This window comes from Brassica rapa, chromosome A06 (assembly GCF_000309985.2).
Source record: "Brassica rapa cultivar Chiifu-401-42 chromosome A06, CAAS_Brap_v3.01, whole genome shotgun sequence".
Taxonomy (NCBI): Eukaryota; Viridiplantae; Streptophyta; class Magnoliopsida; order Brassicales; family Brassicaceae; genus Brassica; species Brassica rapa.
Genome location: NC_024800.2, coordinates 1,176,633 through 1,198,817, shown reverse-complemented (window position 1 = coordinate 1,198,817; position 22,185 = coordinate 1,176,633). Strand labels below are relative to the sequence as shown.

Genomic DNA, 22,185 nt, shown 5'->3' with positions numbered 1-22,185 from the left:
TTAGAATGATGTCCATGTACCATGAAAAGAAGTTTATCATACATTAATACAAAGGTATAATGTGGTTTTAAATTTTAAAACAAATTTAAAGATTATAGGCTTCATATATAGAGCATTTACCGAAAACTCACTATTTTCAAAAGGGTTAACACATAGATTTTGAAAAAAATTCAAAAAAATTGAGAATTCTGTTTTAATACATATTTTAATCATGTAATAAAATATGATGAAGTTCAAAGAGGTTTGGAACCTTTGTTGTCTCTGTTTCTCTAAGGAATAGCAATTTTATAGTGGTTAGTCCAATGATTTAGGGAGTATTTGCAGTTTTGCTAAATTAATGGATAAAAAATTAGAACGATGTTCATGTACCATGAAAAGAAGTTTATCATACATTAATACAACGGTATAATGTGGTTTTTAATTTTAAAACAAATTTAAAAATTATAGGTTTCATATATAGAGCATTTACCGAAAACTCACTATTTTCGTAGGGGGTACACATAGATTTTGAGAAAAATTCAAAAAACTTGAGAATACTGTTTTAATACATATTTGAATCATGTAATAAAATATGATGAAGTTCAAAGGGGTTTAGAAACTTTTTTGTCTCCGTTTCTCTAGGGAATAACGATTTTATAGTGGTTAGTCTAATGATTTAGAGAGTATTTACAGTTTTGCTAAATTAACTGTTAAAAATTAAAACGATGTCCATGTACTATGAAACGAAGTTTATCATAATTTAATACAAATGTATAATATGGTTATAAATTTTAAAATGAATTAAAATATTATAGGCTTCATATATAGAGCATTTACCGAAAACTCATTATTTTCGTAGGGGGAATACACATAGATTTTGAGAAAAATTCAAAAAATTTGAGAATACTGTTTTAATACATATTTGAATCATGTAATAAAATATGATGAAGTTCAAAGAGGTTTGGAACCTTTGTTGTTTCCGTTTCTCTAAGGAATATCAATTTTATAGTGGTTAGTCCAATGATTTAGGGATTATTTACAGTTTTGCTAAATTAATTGATAAAAAATTAGAACGATGTCCGTGTACCATGAAAAAGAGTTTTATCATAAATTAATACAAATGTATAATGTGGTTATAAATTTTAAAACGAATTAAAAGATTATAGGCTTCATATATAGAGCATTTACCGAAAACTCAGTATTTTCGTAGGGGGTACATATAGTTTTTGAGAAAAATTCAAAAAGTTTGACAATACTGTTTTAATGCATTTTTGAATCATGTAATAACATATGATGAAGTTCAAAGAGTTTTGGAACCTTTGTTGCCTCCGTTTCTCTAGGGAATAGCAATTTTATAATATTTAGTCCAATGATTTAGGGAGTATTTGCAGTTTTGCTAAATTAATGGATAAAAAATTAGAATGATTTCGATGTACCATGAAAAGAAGTTTATCATACATTAATACAAAGGTATAATGTGGTTTTAAATTTTAAAACAAATTTAAAGATTATAGGCTTCATATATAGAGCATTTATCGAAAACTCACTATTTTCAAAGGGGTTAACACATAGATTTTGAGAAAAATTCAAAAAATATGAGAATGCTATTTTAATACATATTTGAATCATGTAATAAAATATGATGAAGTTCAAAGAGGTTTGGAACCTTTGTTGTCTCTGTTTCTTTAAGGAATAACAATTTTATAGTGGTTAGTCCAATGATTTAGGGAGTATTTGCAGTTTTGCTAAATTAATGGATAAAAAATTAGAATGATGTCCATGTACCATGAAAAGAAGTTTATCATACATTAATACAAAGGTATAATGTGGTTTTAAATTTTAAAACAAATTTAAAAATTATAGGCTTTATATATAGAGCATTTACCGAAAACTCATTATTTTCGTAGGGGGGTACACATAGATTTTAAGAAAAAATTCAAAAAATTTGACAATATTGTTTTAATGCATAGTTGAATCATGTAATGACATATGATAAAGTTCAAAGAGGTTTTGAACCTTTGTTGTCTCCGTTTCTCCAGGGAATAGCAATTTTATAGTGGTTAGTCCAATGATTTAGGGAGTATTTGCAGTTTTGCCAAATTAATGGATAAAAAATTAGAACGATGTCCATGTACCATGAAAAGAATTTTATCATACATTAATACAAAGGTATAATATGGCTTTTAATTTTAAAACAAATTTAAAGATTATAGGCTTCATATATAGAGCATTTACCGAAAACTCACTATTTTCAAAGGGGTTAACACATAGATTTTGAGAAAAATTCAAAAAATATGAAAATACTATTTTAATACATATTTGAATCATGTAATAAAATATGATAAAGTTCAAAGAGGTTTGGAACCTTTGTTGTCTCTGTTTCTCTAAGGAATAGCAATTTTATAGTGGTTAGTCTAATGATTTAGGGAGTATTTGCAGTTTCGCTAAATTAATGGATAAAAAATTAGAACGATGTCCATGTACCATGAAAAGAAGTTTATCATACATTAATACAAAGGTATAATGTGGTTTTAAATTTTAAAACAAATTTAAAGATTATAGGTTTCATATATAGAGCATTTACCGAAAACTCACTATTTTCGTAGGGGGTACACATAGATTTTGAGAAAAATTCAAAAAATTTGAGAATACTGTTTTAATACATATTTGAATCATGTAATAAAATATGATGAAGTTCAAAGAGGTTTGGAACCTTTGTTGTCTCCGTTTCTCTAAGGAATAACAATTTTATAGTGGTTAGTCCAATGATTTAGGGAGTATTTACAGTTTTGCTAAATTAATTGATAAAAAATTAGAACGATGTCCATGTACCATGAAAAGAAGTTTATCATAAATTAATACAAATGTATAATGTGGTTATAAATTTTAAAACGAATTAAAAGATTATAGGCTTCATATATAGAGCATTTACCGAAAACTCACAATTTTCGTAGGGGGGGTACACAAAGATTTTGAGAAAAATTCAAAAAATTTGAGAATACTGTTTTAATGCATAGTTGAATCATGTAATAATATATGATGAAGTTCAAAGAGGTTTGGAACCTTTGTTGTCTCCGTTTTCCTAGGGAATAGCAATTTTATAGTGGTTAGTCTAATGATTTAAGGAGTATTTGTAGTTTTGCTAAATTAATTGATAAAAAATTTGAATAATGTCCAAGTACCATGAAAAGGAGTTTATCATAAATTAATACAAATGTATAATGTGGTTATAAATTTTAAAACAAATTAAAAGATTATAGGCTTCATATATAGATCATTTACCGAAAACTCACTATTTTCGTAGGGGGGGTGGTACACATAGATTTTGAGAAAAATTCAAAAAATTTGAGAATACTGTTTTAATACATATATGAATCATGGAATAACATATGATGAAGTTCAAAGAGGTTTGGAACCTTTGTTGTTTCCATTTTTGTAAGGAATAACAATTTTATAGTGGTTAGTCCAATGATTTAGGGAGTATTTGCAGTTTTGCTAAATTAATGGATAAAAACTTAGAACGATGTCCATGTACCATGAAAAAAAGTTTATCTTAAATTAATACAAATGTATAATGTGGTTATAAATTTTAAAACGAATTAAAAGATTATAGGCTTCATATATAGAGCATTTACTCAAAACTCACTATTTTCGTAGAGTGGGGGGTACATATAGATTTTGAGAAAAATTCAAAAAATTTGAGAATACTGTTTTAATACATATATGAGTCCTGGAATAACATATGATGAAGTTCAAAGAGGTTTGTAACCTTTGTTGTCTCCGTTTTTCTAGGGAATAACAATTTTATAGTGGTTAGTCGAATGATTTAGGGAGTATTTGCAGTTTTGCTAAATTAATGGATACAAAATTAGAACGATGTCCATGTACCATGAAAAGAAGTTTATCATACATTAATACAAAGGTATAATGTGGTTTTAAATTTTAAAACAAATTTAAAGATTATAGGCTTCATATATAGAGCATTTACCGAAAACTCACTATTTTCGTAGGGGTTAACACATAGATTTTAAAAAAAAAATCAAAAAAATTGAAAATACTGTTTTAATACATATTTGAATCATGTAATAAAATATGATGAATTTCAAAGAGGTTTGGAACCTTTGTTGTCTCTGTTTCTCTAGGGAATAGCAATTTTATAGTGGTTAGTCTAATGAGTTAGGGAGTATTTGCAGTTTTGCTGAATTAATTGATAAAAAATTAGAACGATGTCCATGTACCATGAAAAGAAGTTTATCGTACATTAATACAAAGGAATAATGTGGTTTTAAATTTTAAAACAAATTTAAATATTATTGGCTTCATATATAGAGCATTTACCGAAAACTCACTATTTTCATAGTGGGGTACACATAGATTTTGAGAAAAATTCAAAAAATTTGAGAATACTGTTTTAATACATATTTGAGTCATGTAATAAAATATGATGAAGTTCAAAGAAGTTTGGAACCTTTGTTGTCTCTGTTTCTCTAAGGAATAGCAATTTTATAGTGGTTAATCCAATGATTTAGGGAGTATTTACAGTTTTGCTAAATTAATTGATAAAAAATTAGAATAATATCCATGTACCATGAAAAGGAGTTTATCATAAATTAATACAAATGTATAATGTGGTTATAAATTATAAAACGAATTAAAAGATTATAGGCTTCATATATAGAGCATTTACCGAAAACTCACTATTTTCGTAGGGGGGGTACACATAGATTTTGAGAAAAATTCAAAAACCTTGTGAATACTGTTTTAATACATATATGAAGCATGGAATAACATATGATGAAGTTCAAAGAGGTTTGTAACCTTTGTTGTCTCCGTTTCTCTAGGGAATAATAATTTTATAGTGGATGTTTTGAGTTAAAGCTAAAAAAATTCACTTTTCTTTAAAATTAATTTTAAATATATAAACTAAAAGTAACTCAATCAGTTATAAAAGAAACTGTAAAATCTATTTGGTTAAATGTTTTTAAAGTTAAAATTAGCATAGAAATGCTAAATTATCTTACATTTATAATCATTATATATTATGAAATGGAAAGAGTGAAGAAAGAACAAAGATTCTGGAATAAATCAATACATGTAGGATGATCAAGTAGTAAACTCACTAAGTAATAAATGAAATGTCAATGTTTAAGAAATAAAAATAAATTACTTAATTTATAATGAGATTATTAGTTTTAAATAATTAAAAATATATGAAAAAATCAAAAAAATTTAGAAAGTGGCATGTATTGTTAGTGGCCCTTATTTTTTTTATTCAACATGTTAAATTTTTTCAACACAATAATTTACATCATCAAATTTCAATTTTCAATAGTAATCCAATTGTTGAACTTTGTATTCAACACTTCAATTGTAGGTAGTCTATTAATGCGTTACTCATTCATGTCTAAGTAGTAAATTAGTTAGACATCCACACATATGTTCCACGTTGAAATGACCTTCCATCGGTATTATTTGTCCGCTCTTGAATGCGACGACACAATAGTTAATCTAAAGTTAAAAACCATCACATCAAATCCGAAGACACAATTGGATAAGCTGCTTGAACTTTTTTCTTTGACTAAATTGGCCGGTGTCTGTCGAGAGGAACACACTTTTAACGCTAGTAAAGAAATTAAAGAAATTTTACATCTGCATAAGTTTTACCACACGCATTATGAGTTCCCTAGACGAGCCATGAGATAAATATGAAACCAACGTTTGAGTTAGTTACAACTGTTTCTTTTTAAAAACGTTTCCACACACCATATGCTTCTTCAAGCTTTAGAACACTGTGTCTTGTAATGGAAATATCCGCCATAAGAATGAATTTTCTCGCGCTGGGTTTGTCTCTGTGTCTTGTTCTTTCGAGTTTCCATGGCGTTTCTTGTCAGGTAAGAACCAAAAAAAAAGTGTTTTTTTCTCTTTTTCTCTTTCAACCTTAACTAAAATGACAGAACTAACTGATGCATTTGGTAATATACTTAGGATGATGGTGCTGCTAGTAGGTTGAGTCATCTGGATCTAATCGAACGTGAGTACCAAGGTAAGGAAGGCCTCAGAATCATCAAAGTGTCCTTCTTTTCTGGTTTTTTGAATTAATTGTTTTCTTCAATTGCAGATAGTGTCAATGCTCTTCAAGGCAAGGAAGATCAGTGTAAGATCTCTCTCCGTCTCTTCTTTTCTTGAATCTGTTTTGTTCTTTATGACAGCTTCTACTTGTGTGTGTGTGTGTGGTGTGTGTGTGTGTGTGTGTGTGTGTGTGTGTGTGTGTGTGTGTGTGTGTGTGTGTCTTCAGCTGCAAGTATTCAGAGTGAGAACCAGAAGAACACTACAGCGACTGATAAGAACACTATTTCTCTGTCTCTATCAGATGAATCTGAGGTTAGGAGTTTTGGATCTTGATGAATCTGCCTTAAAAGATTTCTGCAAAGTTAGGTCACTGTAGACTTAAGGTGCTTTTTGTCTTCTTTTGTGCTTAGGTTGGAGGAGTGAGTGATGAAAGTGTTAAAAATTCGAGTCTGTTGGATGACATAGAACTTGAAATTGAAGGTAATTTAGGGTTTTGATGATCTCTCTTAGTGTTAAAAGTGTCAGGGTTTTGAATCAAGAAAGAACCTTAAAGTGATCTTGATTAATTGCAGCTCATCTCAATGGTCTTAACCAAGCTGGATCCGCTGATGTTAATGCTGAATCCAAATATGATGAAGTATTATGTATGAAAATATTTTCTCTTCTAGACTAGTTTTTATGAATCCTTTTGTTTGTTCAAGATTAATTTTTCTTTTACTGACTTAGTTGCTATGTTTGTTTCAGCTGCACAGAGACAGAAGATGTTGGAAGACATCGAACGCGATTTTGAAGGTATCTCAGAGATGCTATCCATAGCTTATAGTTAGTTCCTATAACCCTCACTTATAACTTTGTATTTTGATGCTTCTCTTACTTGCAGCTGCTTCATCAGCAAGTTTGGAACAAATAAAGACTGATGAATTAAGTGAAGGAATTAATGAGCAACAATGTAACAAACTCTTCCTCACTGACTTTTTGTTTGTGTGATCCAATTGTATCCTTCACTAAGGCAACATTGGTGTCTTTATTACAGCTGCAAAGAAACATAGTTTGCTGGAAGAGATCGAACGCGAATTTGAAAGTATATTCTCTTTGAGACCTGTCTTCAAATGACTCTTCAGTTTTTTGGTGGATTAAGTTTTGAATCTAATAGAGTTTGAATTGTGTTCTGTTTCATTACCTAACTTGTAGCTGCTACAAAAGATCTTGAACAACTAAAGGTTAATGACTTCACTGGGAACAAGCTTGACGAAGAACAATGTAATAAACCTCTTCATTATCTGCTCTGATCCTTTGTATCCGTTTAAGCATTTTGTAAATGTTTTTGTGTGTGTTGTTACAGCTGCAAAGAGAAAAAGCATGCTTGAAGCTATTGAACGCGAGTTTGAAGGTTTCTTGAGACACCATTAATCTTTGTTCATAGTATATGAGAAGAATGTGAGTATCATCTAAGAGTTTTTTTATGTGTGTTTGTCTGTTTTATTCTTTTCCTTGCAGCTGCTGTTGAAGGCCTTGAAGAACTAAAGGTTTCTGATTCTACCGGAAGCAAAGATGATGAAGAACAATGTAAAGTCTCATGATCCCTTTTAGTTTTCTCTGATCCATTGTCTCTGAAGATGATTCTATGTCTTTCTGCAGCTGCAAAGAGACTAAGTGTGCTGGAAGAGATTGAACGAGAATTCGAAGGTAAGCATACCTCTCTAAATGTCTTGAAATTTTTTTAATTTTCAGCAAGAAAGTTGTGTGTTTCAAAAAAAAAGAAGTTAAGAATATGTTTCTGTGTGTTTTTGTCCCATATATCATTAACTAAGTTCATATCACAGCATTGAGTATTATCTGAGAGTCTTGTCTATTCATTTATACTTACAGCTGCTACAGAGAGCCTTAAGCAACTTCAAGTTGATGGTTCGAGTGAAGACACAGAACAAAGTAAAGTACTCTTCTCTTAAGTTCTGCTTTTATTTCCCCTCTTCATGCAATCTGAGAAGAGTTTTCATGTATTGTTACAGCTGCAAAGAGGCAAAGTATGCTTGACGAGATTGAACGTGAATTTGAAGGTATCATTATATCAATTGAAATAAAACTAAACATGAAGAATGTTATGCTAAGAATGTGTCTACTTGCAGCTGCTACACGTGATCTTAAGCAGCTAAATGATTTCACTGAAGATGATGAACAATGTAAGTATCTTTGCTTCTTGTTTTCTCTCCTAAGATATTGTGAGACTTATCTTTCTTTTATTTTATTGTTATCTCAGCTGCAAAGAGAAACAGTGTAGTAGAAGAAATGGAACGTGAGTTTGAAGGTACATTGACATAACATTTTTTTTATCTCATCTCTTAAGTCTCTATGTTTCATCCTAAGATTCTGTTTCTCTCTAAAACTTGTAGCTGCTACAAAAAAACTTAATTATTTAACTGAAGGCAGTGACAGTGAAGAACAATGTAAGTGATTTCATCCTTTATTCTACTGATTTCACTGAAGGCAGTGATAGTGAGTTACTTACATATTGTTACAGCTGCAAAGAGGAAGACTATGCTTGAAGAGATGGAACGTGAATTTGAAGGTATCTATCTAGATTAGTTCATATGCTTCAGATGAAATCTTGAACATGTTCAATATTCTACTTGCAGCTGCCATTGGAGGTCTTAAACAGATCAAAGATGATGAATCTAAGTACACTGAAGAACAAGGTAAACTGATCTCTAATCCCTTTTCTTCTCTTTGCATCCTTCTCATGAAAGTTTTGAAACTCTGTATGAATTCTTGTTTCAGCATCTAAGAGAAAGATAATGTTGGAAGAGATCGAACGCGAATTCGAAGGTACTTCAAGATTATATTAGTACTCTCTCCTAAGCAAAGACAGTGTGTCTGATTTTACATTCTTGTTCTGCAGAAGCTCGAAGTGGCTTTAGCACAAATGCTAATAAAGAAGGATGTAAGACACAATCAAAACTCTTTATCTCTTCTGTTTCAATGATTGTCTCAGCCAAATTTCTAAGACAGTTCATGTTCTCACAGCTGCAAAGAAACATAGTATTGCATTAGAGTCTCTTGGACTAGGACAGTCAGGTGTCTGTGGCTGTTTTAATCAAGACAAAGCTGGTTTAAAGCAAGACGAAGATGCTTCAATCGCTATATCAACAAAATATAGCATAGAAGAGATCCTCACTGAAGAATCTTCACTCCAGGTTTTGTTTTCTGACCTTTTCTTGATCCGCAAGAAAGTATAAGAGACTTGTTTCTGACCTTTCTTGCGTAACAAGAAAACTATAATAGTAACAATATTTAATCTCAAACTTCTCTGATTCCTGTAACGTTTTCATAATTTTTTCAGGGCACAGAGACTTCTTCTAGTCTAACAAAGTCTTTGACTCAGCTAGTTGAGAATCACAGGAAAGAAAAGGAATCTCATAGTGTGCACACTTCATCCACAAGTGAATCAGCAGCCACATCAGAGACTGTAGAGAGCCTTAGAGCTAAACTGAGAGAGCTTCGTGGCTTAACCGCTCGTCAGCTCGTGACACGCCAAGATTTTGAGAGCATTCTCCTTATGGCTGCAACTTTCGAAGAGCTAAGCTCAGCTCCCATCAGTTACATTTCTAGGTTAGCTAAATACGGAAACGTCATAAAAGAAGGACTTGAAGCTTCTGAGAGAGTCCACATGGCAAAGGCAAGAGCCACAATGCTCAAAGAGACTTCCATGGAGAAGCAGATCTTCGTGGACGCTAACTTCGAAGAGGCTAAGAAGCTTGCTCAAAGAGGAGACGCCTTGTACGTTAGAATCTTTGCGATCAAGAAACTGTTGAAGAAGCTTGAAACTGAGAGAGAGTCTGTTGATGTGAAGTTTAAGGGGATTGTGAAAGGTCTTTCTCATCTTCTTGTTGATGCTTCTGAGGCCTATGAAGAGTATCATGGAGCTGTAAGGAAGGCTAAAGACGAGCAAGCAGCTGAGGAGTTTGCGAGAGAGGCAACGCAGAGTGCAGAGATAATATGGGTTAAGTTTCTTAGTTCTCTTTAGAGAACAGTTGAGATTCTTTGTTTGTCTTTAGAGCAAGTCTAGAGCTCTTGTTGGTTATTGTTTTCTACTTTGTCTTTATGTTCTGTTTCAGACTTTGTGTGTTGATTATATCAGGAGAGAGAGATATAGAGGGGAAAACAAATAATGTTTATTTCAGATTTCTAATAAAATAAGCTTCCAATAATCCATAAAAACCTTTTGCATACCTTGTAATTGTAATAGGTCTTGGCATATAAACCGAGAATCAAAAACCGAATCTGAAAACGAATCTTAAATTAGACCGAAACTCACAAATAACCGAACAGTTCATATATTTCCGTTGAATATGAACTGGAATCTAACCGAGAACTGAATACCTAATATCTAAACATATATTATATACCTAAAATATTAATTAAATTTGGTTTTAAAAATTACCGTATTTTTTTTTAAAAAAATGCTACTTATAAACCAAAATACCCGAAAAAACAAAACACCCAAATATTTTTATCTGTAATATTTAAAATTATTTGAATTAGCCAAAAAACGTATTAACCAAATAGTTTAACTTCAAAATATTTAAATCTATCTGAATTACCTGATACTTAATCCAAAATTTTGATTTTTTCCCAAACTCTCCACAATTAACAAAAAAAAAAAAAAAAAAACCGGATTGTTATAGGATATTAGCCAGTTTTACCCGAAAAAAACTAAACAAAAAATGAGTGATTCCTATCTTTTTAAACTGAAAAAGCTAAAAAAAAAACAAACTGGAACCGAACCGAAATCTGGACACCCATGCCTACCTTATAATATGTTGGAACTTGTGTGTAACATGTTGGGGATGTTCTTAATGTCACAGTAACCAAATCTTTATGATGCTTTCTCATAAAGACCAAGTATGTACTCCATTACACTCCTTTACAAACTCTCAACTATCAAACCATGAACGATTAAAATCAAATGTTGAAACTGAAGAAAACCAAAACCAAATTCTTAGAAAATTTTTTTTGTGAGAATCAAATAACATATAATTAATCTATCTCTGTCCTTTTTTTTCTGATGATCTTTCTCTTATGAAAGAATCTCTGAGCTTTTATCTACAGCTTCTCCTCCATTGTTTTTGTTGAAGAGTGGAATACCTTCAAGATAAGCCATTTTCTCCTTAGACTCATTCATAAGCATCTCCACAACCTCAGACATTGTAGGTCTCTTCTCTGGCTCACTCTGGGCACACATTAGCCCTACCAAAACTACCTTTTTCAGCTCCTTATCAACATACTTCCCATTCAGCCTCTGATCCACAATTTCACCATACTTCTTCTCGTACACCAGAGGTAAAACCCATTCGGTAATACCCCGTTTGATCGTCTGGTTTAGCCTCTCTATAGGTCTCTTACCAGTAACCAGTTCCAGCAAAAGAACACCAAAACTATACACATCTCCCATAGATGATCCTCTACCTGATTCAACACACTCCGGTGAGAGATAACCAGTGTTGTTGGCTTTAGAAGCTCCATCTTCCTCTGGCATCAGCTTACCATATCCAAAATCAGTAACACGAGCTTCAAACTCAGAATCTAGCAGCACATTGCTTGCTCTCACATCTCCGTGGACTATTCGAGGTGTTGCATGATGGTGTAAGTAGCTGTACAAATGAAAAAAAACGATAATCAACAGGTGGATCAAACCTGAAACGTGTTAGCATCCCCTTAACACCCGACCACAAAGTCCCGGACAATAATCAGTAGATATTACCAATACATATAAACTATCTTGATCCTGAAGACTTACGCTATAGCCTGAGCAGAGGTTACTGCAATTTTCATCCGCTTAGTCCAGTCAAGAAGAGGCTCAGATGAATGAAGATGCGAGACCAAGCTCGAATTTGGCATGTACTCATATACAATGAGCCGTTCTTGTCCTTCTGCACAGTAGCCTCGTGCAGTCAATAGATTCTTGTGGCGAGTACCGCCTAGAATGTTGACTTCTACAGCAAAACTTATCTCTTCTCTGCTAGCCTTCAACCTCTTGACTGCAATCTACAGAACAACAATTCATTATTACAAGTGAATATCAAAGAGACCAAGTCATAATTTGCTTCCACGACAAGAACAGGCTCATTACTTGAGATCCATCAGCTAGGTGACCCCAATAGACACTACCAAACCGACCTTCACCCAGTTTGTTGTCATAATTAAAACTGTTTGTTGCTGCGTGAAGTTCTTTTAATGTAAACTCCCTCCATGATGGCTGCTCAGTCTTCACATTCTTTTTCCTTTTGACATCAAACAAAAAACAAAACATTAGTTTCTTTGTGTTCTAATCCAACACAACACTAGAGCACTAAAGAAGAGATTTTTGAACATGAATAGGCTTCTAATCTCAAAAAGGAAGAAACTTTCGGAAGAACCCATCAAAGATAAACTCAATACTTACCGATCAAACTCTTTTCCACAACAGAAGCAACTAAAAAATCGCATCTTTGAACAAACCCACAAACGAAAACAATCTTTTTTTTTGCCGCAGAGAAGCAAAGGTACCGTCTTTATTTCCTGGAGAATGTAACAGTTAAGCAAAGGAAACTCCTTTGGTACTCAAACTCCGTTTTTTTTATGACCTTTACTTCTTGAAGAAGAGAAACATTTATTTTTTGGTATCAAATCTTCTTGCCTTTGAATTTGGTCCTGTCTAGCTGTTTTTAATTTGAAAAAAAGGAATATATATATATACTGGCGTCAATGATTGTGCATATCTGCATATAATTATGGTTGGTTATAATATATTATTTTTTTAAATAAGGTAGGTATTATTTATTTTAAAGTTTTGCTTTTTATGACCTGTTGATGATGAATCGTGACAACTAATCAAATTTCCTTAAGGCTCCTTGGTGAATATGCAATTAAAAATTGTCAATAAATCTTGCATTGTTTTAAACAACTGTAATTAATTACAAGTTTTTATTGTCTGTGAAGATCTTTAGATGCTGGGAAGTTTGCTTGTTAGAATTAGATTAAAAATTTAATTAATTCATATACTTTCATACACGCTTACTAATCTTCCATTGGCTTTGAATAAATCATATCCAACTTACAGAGAGAATAAGTAAGTGGCGAAAGTTACCGGCAGTAATTATAACGACAAGCTAAAAGTCCGAACCGGGACCATCACATCTTTGGGGTGAGATTAGCACAACTGTAATGGACTAAACAACCTTATCACTAGATAAAGAGACGTTTCAAAGTGCTTATAATATTTCCACAAGAACTTATGCTAAGGCTACTGAAACAAATTCAAATATGTATATCTCCAGGGATAACCTTATAACATCTAATATTTTCAGCTGCAGCCATAAGAACATTAAGAAGTGATAACAACTAAATCCTCCAGCTAGGTGTAAAATCATACCTGAATTCCTCAATATACGAAGATGGAAATGCTACATCATTTACGGCCGTACAAATATGGTAATAGAAAGAGATGCAAGCTTACAACTGGATTCAAAGATCACGACATGATAAAACTAATCATAAATACAATCAGTAATAGAGCCTGTTTAACGTGATCAACTATGGCAACCTGTGGATCAAGGCAGTAATTTCACTGTAAGATGAAACAATCACCTGAGACAACAACAAATGGTACATTTTCAAGAACATCCAGGACAAAGAAGTGTTGCAATTTACTTATAAATATAAGGCGTACGTACGTTCATGAAAATCTCTCTAGGAAAGACAAAGAGAAAAGTTGTCAATTAGAACAAGTAGATCTCTTCAGAACTCCTGAGAGGTCATTCGTTTTTAAGATTACTGAACTCCAGTTTCTCAACACTTCTTTTGTGTTGAGAACAATTCATGTCCCCCTCAGTTTTATAAAACCAACAAACTTTGAATGAAATGGTAAACTACTTTAGCTAAGTGGAAGCATTACATTATTTCACATAAATTCTTACCTGATAATGTTAATACTGAACCATCTGTTCTGCATGTGCATCTCCATGGCCATGATACGTGTAGCTTGGTGGGTCTAGACACACATCATATGATCTCATCTAACTGCCGTGACAAGAGTATCGACTTGAGCTTTTTACAAGATAGAACGGTGCTTTTCCAGAGATTTTAGGATACTATATTCTGTTGCTGAGAGGGCTGGACCGAATACTTCAATTTATTTATATCCAATCAAACTCTCTCTTCATCAAGATTCCCAAGCATTTCAATATTTTGTTTCCCATCAAATCTTTGTAATCGGAAGCATCCATTTTTCCACTCCTCTCTGTGGAGGACCTTGGATCAGCAAACTGAGACGCGTACTTGTAGACTTTCGTACTTAGATGATCAATTTCTCGTCCCAAGCCTCATTCAAATCTTGCTTGCGTTTTTTTTCCCGATGATTATAGCATTTATTAAACAAAATCGAGATTCTAAACCAAAATAACATCTAGAATCCCATATATAAAGCAATCATGTCAAGATTTTAGGTTTACAAAAAATTCTAAGGGTTTTTGTTAAAATATAACCAAAATAACATGTTGTCCTTTTGCCATAAATCATTTTCTTGGCAGATTTTTGAAAGATACAATGAATAAATATGAACACTGCTTTAATTTTTATATATAGCAATTATTTAGCTTGGGAAACTAGCTAGGGTAGTGCATACCCGCCATGCAGCTACTATTTCTACTTGCTTATTAGATATGACTTGTCCTCATCTTTTAGTGGTATTCATATATCCTCTTGATCATCTGTTCATACACTTTGATCCATATGATTTTGTCAATCATCTTTCTTTCCCAAGCTTTACTTTGTGATCCCTATGATGTCAAAACTCATAGCCTTGTAACTTTATTTTCAGCATTGCAATTTAAATATGAAAGCCTTTTTTCAAAAAAAAAAAACTGTTCATACACTTGGGAGATAGATTACATTATCTTTTGAAAACTTCGTCTACCAAATCAGAAATAGTTTATTATAATCACACACAACAAACACATATAGGGATACAACATTTATTCCTTATTCCATCGAAACAGCAAAATCACATAGACCACACTATGTCACTCTACTCAACAGAAATCTCCTGAACATCCTTCTTTGGCTTCTCCATCCTAGGAATCACAACATTAAGCACACCGTTCTTGAGTTCCGCCTTGATTTCCTCAACCTTAGCATCATCAGGCAGAGACAAGCTCGTGTTGTAGTAACCATAACTCCTTGAAGACCAGTGCTCGTCTTCTTCAGGTGATCCTTCTTCTTCCTCCGCCTTGTGTTCTCCTTTAATCATTAGGATTCCATTATCTACCGTGATCTTCACGTCATCTTTGGTTAGCCCTGGAACCTCGTACCTCAGCTTGTAACAGTCGTCTTGCTGCTTCACTTGACCCATTAGTTGAGATGGTCTAATGTCGAAACTGTCGAATATCCTGTTTATGTTCTCCGTTGCTTGCATTAGAGCATTTCCTAGACTCGGAGGAAAGATCCCTGTTTCGTTACAGCGGAATCAATTAGTCGCAAGATTCATCTGATCTAATGCAACACATATAGCATAACGCAGAGTTTTCTGTTAGAAAATTGAAGTAATATATGCTACACCTGAGTCGTTACAACTAATGTGAAAACAGACAAAAATAAAAGATAGAAACGTAACAATTCTAGGTTCACTAGAGACTAAAAACACACTGAAATACCCAAAACAAGTTTTAATTTTTCCAGAAAGACGATAAATACCCAAACCAAATTTTCACATTTAAATTTAAAACATTATTTTACGGTGTTTGTTTGTATATTCAAAGCTTATGGTTTACTTTTAGTTTAAAAACTCATGTTTCTTATTATTTCATTGATAATATAAATACTATCATACCATTTAGTGCGGGAGCAAAATAGTCATGATCGTCAGTGTTACGCCATAAACTTTTCCGACCACGTCTCCTGGGGAAAATCCGTCTAGGGGACTTCTTCTCAGACACACTAACTTCTGTACTCTTCTTTTCCTCTTGTTCGCCACTCGAACTAGCCATGAATCTGTTAAGCTTACTCTGGCTATGTCGGTTCCCGACCAAACATTTTTAACCACTTGGACACATGAAGGTAGAAGACAACTTTTGTTGAAGGTTTCTCAAAGCCAAACGAGCCAAAGCCATTTCTGTAAGCAGATAAATCTCCTTGATTCTGTTTTCTTGTTCTGAATTTGAAGGAAAAATCCAAGACTTGGTGGGTTTATAAAGATGGATCTTCTTCACTTTATTGTATGATTTATGAGGTGTTTATGTGTGTGAGAAGTTTCTAAGAGTTTCTAGTTTTGATTTGGAAACCTAGGGCAGCTTCTTGTTTCTTCTACGACCTTTTTTCTGGATAATCACAAGATTCTTTCCTTTTTGATATTTTATTTTTGCGAAAAGTAGACTTAGTCAATTAAGACGAATTGCTGAACAAAGAAAAACATGAGACAAGACCAACCGTCTTTACTCTTGAGCTAGCAGTTCCTAGAAAGATCGAAAATCTATTAATTTATTCTTCATTTTTCCTTCTCTTTCAACCAAATTAACATCACGAAACGAACTAGTTTTGCGAATATTTTTTACAATAACATTTTTAAATTTCCAAATAATCCAATCACTAATTTATCTCTGCGATGTTTCGTATACAGTTGAGTTGTAAATTTCCTGGAGAGGAAAAATTGTAAACAAACATTTTTAGGCCTGTTTGTTTATGATATTAAATGTTGTATCTGTATGCAAATGCTCAGATGTTTTTTTAGACTGTTGCATTAATATTTAAATATTGTATCTAAATGTAAAATTTCATAACATCTAAAAACCTAAAAATATAAAGTTTAGATACAACATTTGCATCTCAAAATTTATAAAGATTTAAATACAATATAAAATAACAAATTATATATTAATAATAATTAATATCAATTATACTCTCTTCATTTTTTAAAGATAGATGTTTTGGTGTTTTTACACATACTAGAGATTTTTTCCGCGCGAAGCGCGGATTGTGTCTTATAAATTTATTTTAGTTATAATATTATTTGTCGGTTTGTTTCTTTTACATTAATTTTTTGTTTTTCCAATGTTAGTTTTTCTTAATTTAAATTTAGATGTTTATAGTTTTTCTTTTTTCTGGTTGTAGATGGAGAATTATATTTTTTATTGATAGTTTTTGAATGTGACATAAACTTTTTGAAATTTTAAAATAATGTTATATATAGTACAATTAACACATTAAAGAAGAGAAACATATTTAAGCACATTTTATACAGGTTTTATATACATAATTTTAAACATTATATATGTATATATTATAAGTTTGAAACATGTAAATGCTTTCTAAAGTTAATTACTTGTTCTGAGTTTACATAACTTATCGAAAGTTTTATCTTTTTTAAATTTAAATCACAGAAAAAATCAAAAAGTCAGTATAGATGGGTTTTCTTGGGCTTTTAAATCAACACTGAAAATTTACATGAATCATATAACAACGGTTTTATAAACAACTCGATAAAATTTGACCGAGCCAAAAATTTTCACACAATATGTTCTTTCTTCTTCAAATTGCGAAGAGCCTATAGGCACAAGAAAAAAATCATAATTTTTGTTTTCACTTATATAACATTTTTTTTCCTTTACACACGGAATTTATTACACTGCTATAAGCAATTGAGAACTCTATTCATATAAGATTCACATCTATGCATTTTGACAAAGAAGAATTTTAGCCATCTTTAGTTTCGGAATGAATCAACTTCAGTCATATACACTATATTTTCTCTATGATTCAAATCTTACAATTTTAATATATGTGCAGATTTCCATGTGAAAAAACACGCACGCCATCTATAGTTCAACCTATTACTTTTTCCAAAGTAAACACTATAATCCTCGTTTGGTTAGCTCCACAAACTAATCTCTTTGGATCAGTGTAACCTTTCAGAAAATGATAATCTTAACATCTTATAAAAAAAAACAACAAATATTGACTTATTTATATGAATATATATTATTTTAAATCATTATAGTGGACGAAGAAAGCACCATAATTTGTACAACAAATTTTCTTAGATTCACTGCATCATATTCACCATTTTACCATTTTAATTACATAATTTTATATGAGCTTCTTCACCTTTCCCGGTTATTTTCTCTTTATTTATAACTACAATATAAAGTTATAAATTATATATATATTATAAATTAATAATTTATTTACTCTTAAAGTAACGATTAAAAATAGAACATAATTCAATATAGATATATGATTCTATTAATAAATTAGCAGTTACAAATTTGAAATTTTTAGAAATATCAAAAGTTTTATATTAGTTAATTATCTTCTAAATGATATTTATTTTTAATTCTTTTTGGATGAGAATATTTTGGCTGAGGTGGATAGCCTCAAAAGCCTTGAATTTAGTCCCTTTTATATAGTAGGATTAAAAAAAATACATTAATCTTGCATTGTTTTTTGAAATTATCAAATTGCAATGTGTTCTAATCAATAGTCTTTCAATAAATTCAATTAATTTTATTGAAATTTGTAATTTTTATATAAAAACATAAAAAAAGTATATCTTTGTGAAACAAATATTTTTTTCTAAACTCCTATCTTAATAAAACGGAGGGAGTATATTTTAAACCGTGAAACTATGTTTTTTTTTGAACCTGTAAAATTTGATGTTTTCCAAAAACCGTAAAATCTTTTCTTTTGACAAAAATCATAAATTGTGGTTTCCATTATTATAACTATAAAATTAAGTTTTTTTATCAGATCCATGAAATTAAATTTTTTTGAAATAAAAAATTAAATATTTTTTTGTTTGCCAAAATCATAAAATTGATTTTTTTTATTAAAACAGTAAAATTTTGTTTTCTACGAAAACTGCAAGATCATATTTTACCAATAAAATAATTATGTTTTTTTTTGTCAAAACGGTAAAATCAGATTTTTCGCTAAAATCGTAAATTAATTTTCATAATTATTTAAATATAATAATAATTGTGTTAAATATAAATTAAAAATTTATATGCAAGTTTAATAATGAATTAATTTAAATTATATAAATCATTTTGATAGTTATTTTATTTATAGTATTAAAATGCTATTATAAAAAAAATGAACAATTTAATATTAGATATTATATTTAGATTCGAATAGAAAATACAAAAATGAACACATGTAGATGTAATTAATACCCAGATATTATATTTAAATGTTGCAACCAAATACAAAAATGAACAAAGACTTCGTGAAAGCAAAAATTCTTATAATTAACAAATGATGTTGGTATGCTGCGACACGTAAGCAAATGACAAACCGATTCTCTAGCCAACTTGCAAAAGGAAAAATCACAGGCGCACAAACTAGAGGCTTCTCCTTTTTTCCACACTCAAGTTGACAAGAGGCTTCATAGTTGCCGTTTTCTTTAGTATTATAAGGCCTTCGGTTTATATATCAATCTCAAACAAACCGGATGAAATGAGAATCGTCGGATCACACTTCTCGAATACAACGTACGTACATACTATTCGACAGGACCGAAATTAGTTGAATATTTCAATTCGAAAACTATTATTTTCACCTCATTAGAAGTCAAATATATAGATAAAACTGGTTCTGATCCTATACGCATACGCTCAGAAAACGAGATCACACTTTGATAAGAAGCAAAGTTTGCTTCATCTTCATAAAAAGCCACTATAAAATGAAGAACGAATTGTGCAACGGCATGATCCATGCTCAGGATTCCAATTACAGTGATCTACTATATTTTATGTTTTCTTTATTTAAAAACCGTTTCTTTATTTAAAAACCGTTTCTTAACATTTTAACCCAAAAAAAAAAAAACCGTTTCTGATTTTCTTTCTAAAAAGACAAAATAGAACCATGATAGCATAAGGTATCATGGCTAAGGAACCTCTAGAAAGTTTTAATTCTTCTTCTTCAATGGACTTGTTTTTATTCTTTTTGCCAAGGTGATCTCTCTTTTGTTTTAAAATTTTTGTAAAGTTTGCAAACTCTTCTCATATTTAATATGAAATTCACATTTTGGCAAAAAAAAAAGACAAAATAGAACCGGCAACGACCTAGAAAGCCATGTGTCCAGAGTATTGTCGAACGATTTGCTTTTGGACCGACCTTATCCATCTTTGGACCGTTGTTGGTGCCAAAACCCAAAGAAAAATTAAATAAAGACTTGAAAAAGCTGAAGGGACGTAGACGTATGTTAGGTAACGGTTAGTGGGCAAACTTCCGGGGAGAAATATGACAGATAAATTAGTTTTTATAAAACTATTGATTCTGTGGTATTGATTGCATGCAAAAAGTAATGACTAGTTTTATACTTTTATATATTTAAGTAAAATAGTTAACATGAACAAAGAACTAGTAACAGGAAAGGCATACTTTTTGGTGGACCATCACGTGGTTTCGGCTCTACCAGCAAATGTTGCGATCTAAACAACCGGTTTGCTTTTGTTATAGTGGCTTACTATAGTCTGTTCCGGTTCACCAAATCCTACATGTGGAGACTGAGTTTAAGGTAACCAAAATGGATTTTGGTCAAAATCACATGGGTTATCCGTCGAAGACCTAATAATCATTTTTGTATGGTAATGTTGTAACTAATGTTATGCTAACGAGCTAAAGAGTAAAGGACTCCTAGCAAAAATAAAAAGAGTGAAGGAGATTATATGACTGATAATGTATGTATGTCGAGTTATTGGTCGAATATTCGGAATACTTAGTTCACTTTACGCAAAAGATTGAGGTAATATAATACCAATGTAATTGAATTGTGTACATCTTTTAACCATTTCACGACATATAACAGTTTTCGTCGTCAAAATGTTTCTGTTTCAACTTGTGTAAAAATATTTCAATATTTATATGATAGCTCTACTATAGTGTAATGAAATATATTGAGTTAATCGCTAAATGTTTAGAAGGTAATATATATGTTATATAGCCTTTAAATGATTTAACTAATTATTGAATTTTGTAATAAATTATTCATACCTCTCAAAATTTCAAAATTAATTTTTAGGTTTTTCCACTTTCTTGTTGCTAAACAAGTTAAACACTGTTTTAGATATCAATAATTTACACTGATTTTCTAGAAGAAATGTTACATACAGAGAACCCGGAAAAGCTAATTAGGAAAAAGTTATCTACAGAAAATTTTTATTTCTTTTTTTTACGTCAAAAGAAGAAACAACAAAAGTTAATAGGAGCACTGAACTCGATGATCTCTGTCTCTAAGAATCCCATTGTACAGAGCAATCCGGTTAGCAGGCATGTCGTTTCTACAAACTGAACCGGTCTTATCCGGTTTAATCACCGGTTCCGGTACGTTTCTCCGTAGACTTTCCCTCTTTCTACGATACTCTTCACCGTTCCCTTTAGGCTCTTTCACATTCTCTGCAAACTTCACCTTCTTCTTCTTCTTCCTCTGTTTCTTTTTTTCCTCTGTATCGATGAAACAAGAAACTTAGAAACTTTTTCTAGCCGGAGGATGGTCAGAGAAGACAAAAACATACCTGAACAAAGACATGGTCGGAGGATCTGTTGATCTGATGTTTGATGATTACCAGATAATTGGCGGGAAATGGTCAGAAACAGAGCCGTGCTTGAAAAAACCATGGCGGTTGCGATCACCACGCCATGAGAGCAGCTCAGTATGCAAGTCATGTGGATCAGAGAAAAGATTCTTCGCTCAAGATTCAGATGAACAAAGAGAGAGAGAGGAGAGAGGTTGTTGATCAATGAATTGAGTTTAATAGGAGGACATGTGTGTGTTGCAGAGAGATTGGTCGTACCAACAACGTTACGCAACACGTACTGCTTGTGGTTGAACGGTGAGGGAGATTTCTTCTCTACAAGCAGGAAAAAAGATTGGAGTTTATAGAGAAGTGGGTTTAAAGAAATTGTGGGAAAAAGTTCTGACAATAATCATAGGTTTGGAGTTTCTTTGTGTTCTGTCTTCTTTTTATCTTCTGTTGGAGAGAGAGAGTGGTGTTTGGTTTTATTAGTCACAGGCTCAAAAATCAAGTGGAAATGATAAAATCTTCTATCATAATAAAAAATCTTCATTGTCTTTAGTTTCTGGCCATATGTATAACTAGATTCACTGTA

At 31.7% G+C, this 22,185-nt stretch overlaps 4 protein-coding genes and 1 long non-coding RNA gene across 9 annotated transcripts; 2 read left to right on the top strand and 3 right to left on the bottom strand.

Annotated features, from left to right (window-relative positions):
* Window positions 1-224: 224 nt before the first annotated feature.
* Window positions 225-925, top strand: LOC117126001. The gene is made up of 2 exons (XR_004448510.1): window positions 225-447; window positions 795-925. It is a non-coding gene; the product is annotated as an uncharacterized LOC117126001 (long non-coding RNA).
* Window positions 926-5,534: 4,609 nt separating this feature from the next.
* LOC103871210 (TSK-associating protein 1) lies at window positions 5,535-10,263 on the top strand. 5 transcript variants are annotated; one of them, XM_009149434.3, is made up of 24 exons: window positions 5,537-5,870; window positions 5,965-6,022; window positions 6,098-6,133; window positions 6,275-6,360; window positions 6,459-6,528; window positions 6,621-6,692; window positions 6,793-6,840; window positions 6,929-6,997; window positions 7,082-7,129; window positions 7,240-7,308; window positions 7,391-7,438; window positions 7,546-7,614; window positions 7,687-7,734; window positions 7,918-7,977; window positions 8,058-8,105; window positions 8,175-8,228; window positions 8,306-8,353; window positions 8,439-8,492; window positions 8,567-8,614; window positions 8,682-8,741; window positions 8,824-8,871; window positions 8,945-8,986; window positions 9,070-9,239; window positions 9,386-10,263. In XM_009149434.3, exons 1-24 carry the CDS (start codon window positions 5,781-5,783, stop codon window positions 10,067-10,069), a joined length of 2,127 nt encoding a protein of 708 aa, XP_009147682.1. In that variant the 5' UTR covers window positions 5,537-5,780; the 3' UTR covers window positions 10,070-10,263. The 5 variants fall into 5 exon arrangements, with proteins under 5 accessions (XP_009147683.1, XP_009147685.1, XP_009147682.1 ...); XM_009149435.3 differs by lacking the exons at window positions 7,391-7,438; window positions 7,546-7,614 and having other exon boundaries at window positions 5,535-5,870; window positions 9,386-10,069; XM_033273088.1 differs by lacking the exons at window positions 8,175-8,228; window positions 8,306-8,353.
* A 639-nt stretch (window positions 10,264-10,902) lies between these two features.
* LOC103871209 (PTI1-like tyrosine-protein kinase At3g15890) lies at window positions 10,903-12,734 on the bottom strand. Its single transcript, XM_009149432.2, has 4 exons — window positions 12,488-12,734; window positions 12,176-12,326; window positions 11,843-12,090; window positions 10,903-11,696 (listed from the first exon to the last, which is right to left on the bottom strand). The coding sequence occupies exons 1-4, from the start codon at window positions 12,529-12,531 to the stop codon at window positions 11,123-11,125; spliced, it is 1,017 nt and encodes a 338-aa protein (XP_009147680.1). The 5' UTR covers window positions 12,532-12,734; the 3' UTR covers window positions 10,903-11,122.
* Window positions 12,735-14,954: 2,220 nt separating this feature from the next.
* LOC103871208 (26.5 kDa heat shock protein, mitochondrial) lies at window positions 14,955-16,306 on the bottom strand. Its single transcript, XM_009149431.3, has 2 exons — window positions 15,911-16,306; window positions 14,955-15,528 (listed from the first exon to the last, which is right to left on the bottom strand). The coding sequence occupies exons 1-2, from the start codon at window positions 16,065-16,067 to the stop codon at window positions 15,110-15,112; spliced, it is 576 nt and encodes a 191-aa protein (XP_009147679.2). The 5' UTR covers window positions 16,068-16,306; the 3' UTR covers window positions 14,955-15,109.
* Window positions 16,307-21,118: 4,812 nt separating this feature from the next.
* LOC103871207 lies at window positions 21,119-22,047 on the bottom strand. Its single transcript, XM_009149430.3, has 2 exons — window positions 21,591-22,047; window positions 21,119-21,519 (listed from the first exon to the last, which is right to left on the bottom strand). Exons 1-2 carry the CDS (start codon window positions 21,739-21,741, stop codon window positions 21,275-21,277), a joined length of 396 nt encoding a protein of 131 aa, XP_009147678.1. The 5' UTR covers window positions 21,742-22,047; the 3' UTR covers window positions 21,119-21,274.
* Window positions 22,048-22,185: the final 138 nt, after the last annotated feature.

What these genes read in the sequence shown, in the direction of transcription:
- LOC103871210 (XM_009149434.3), top strand. Translation starts at nt 5,781, where the DNA reads ATGGAAATATCCGCCATAAGAATGAATTTTCTCGCGCTGGGTTTGTCT. An exon ending in CAAATATGATGAAGTATTAT is followed by an intron (nt 6,693 to 6,792) that starts GTATGAAAATAT and finishes TGTTTGTTTCAG; the next exon opens with CTGCACAGAGACAGAAGATG. An exon ending in GATGGAACGTGAATTTGAAG is followed by an intron (nt 8,615 to 8,681) that starts GTATCTATCTAG and finishes TTCTACTTGCAG; the next exon opens with CTGCCATTGGAGGTCTTAAA.
- LOC103871209 (XM_009149432.2), bottom strand. Translation starts at nt 12,531, where the DNA reads ATGCGATTTTTTAGTTGCTTCTGTTGTGGAAAAGAGTTTGATCG. An exon ending in TGTGGAAAAGAGTTTGATCG is followed by an intron (nt 12,327 to 12,487) that starts GTAAGTATTGAG and finishes TGATGTCAAAAG; the next exon opens with GAAAAAGAATGTGAAGACTG. An exon ending in ACCTCTGCTCAGGCTATAGC is followed by an intron (nt 11,697 to 11,842) that starts GTAAGTCTTCAG and finishes TCATTTGTACAG; the next exon opens with CTACTTACACCATCATGCAA.
- LOC103871208 (XM_009149431.3), bottom strand. Translation starts at nt 16,067, where the DNA reads ATGGCTAGTTCGAGTGGCGAACAAGAGGAAAAGAAGAGTACAGAAGTT. An exon ending in TTTTGCTCCCGCACTAAATG is followed by an intron (nt 15,529 to 15,910) that starts GTATGATAGTAT and finishes GTAACGAAACAG; the next exon opens with GGATCTTTCCTCCGAGTCTA.
- LOC103871207 (XM_009149430.3), bottom strand. Translation starts at nt 21,741, where the DNA reads ATGACTTGCATACTGAGCTGCTCTCATGGCGTGGTGATCGCAACCGCC. An exon ending in CCGACCATGTCTTTGTTCAG is followed by an intron (nt 21,520 to 21,590) that starts GTATGTTTTTGT and finishes TCATCGATACAG; the next exon opens with AGGAAAAAAAGAAACAGAGG.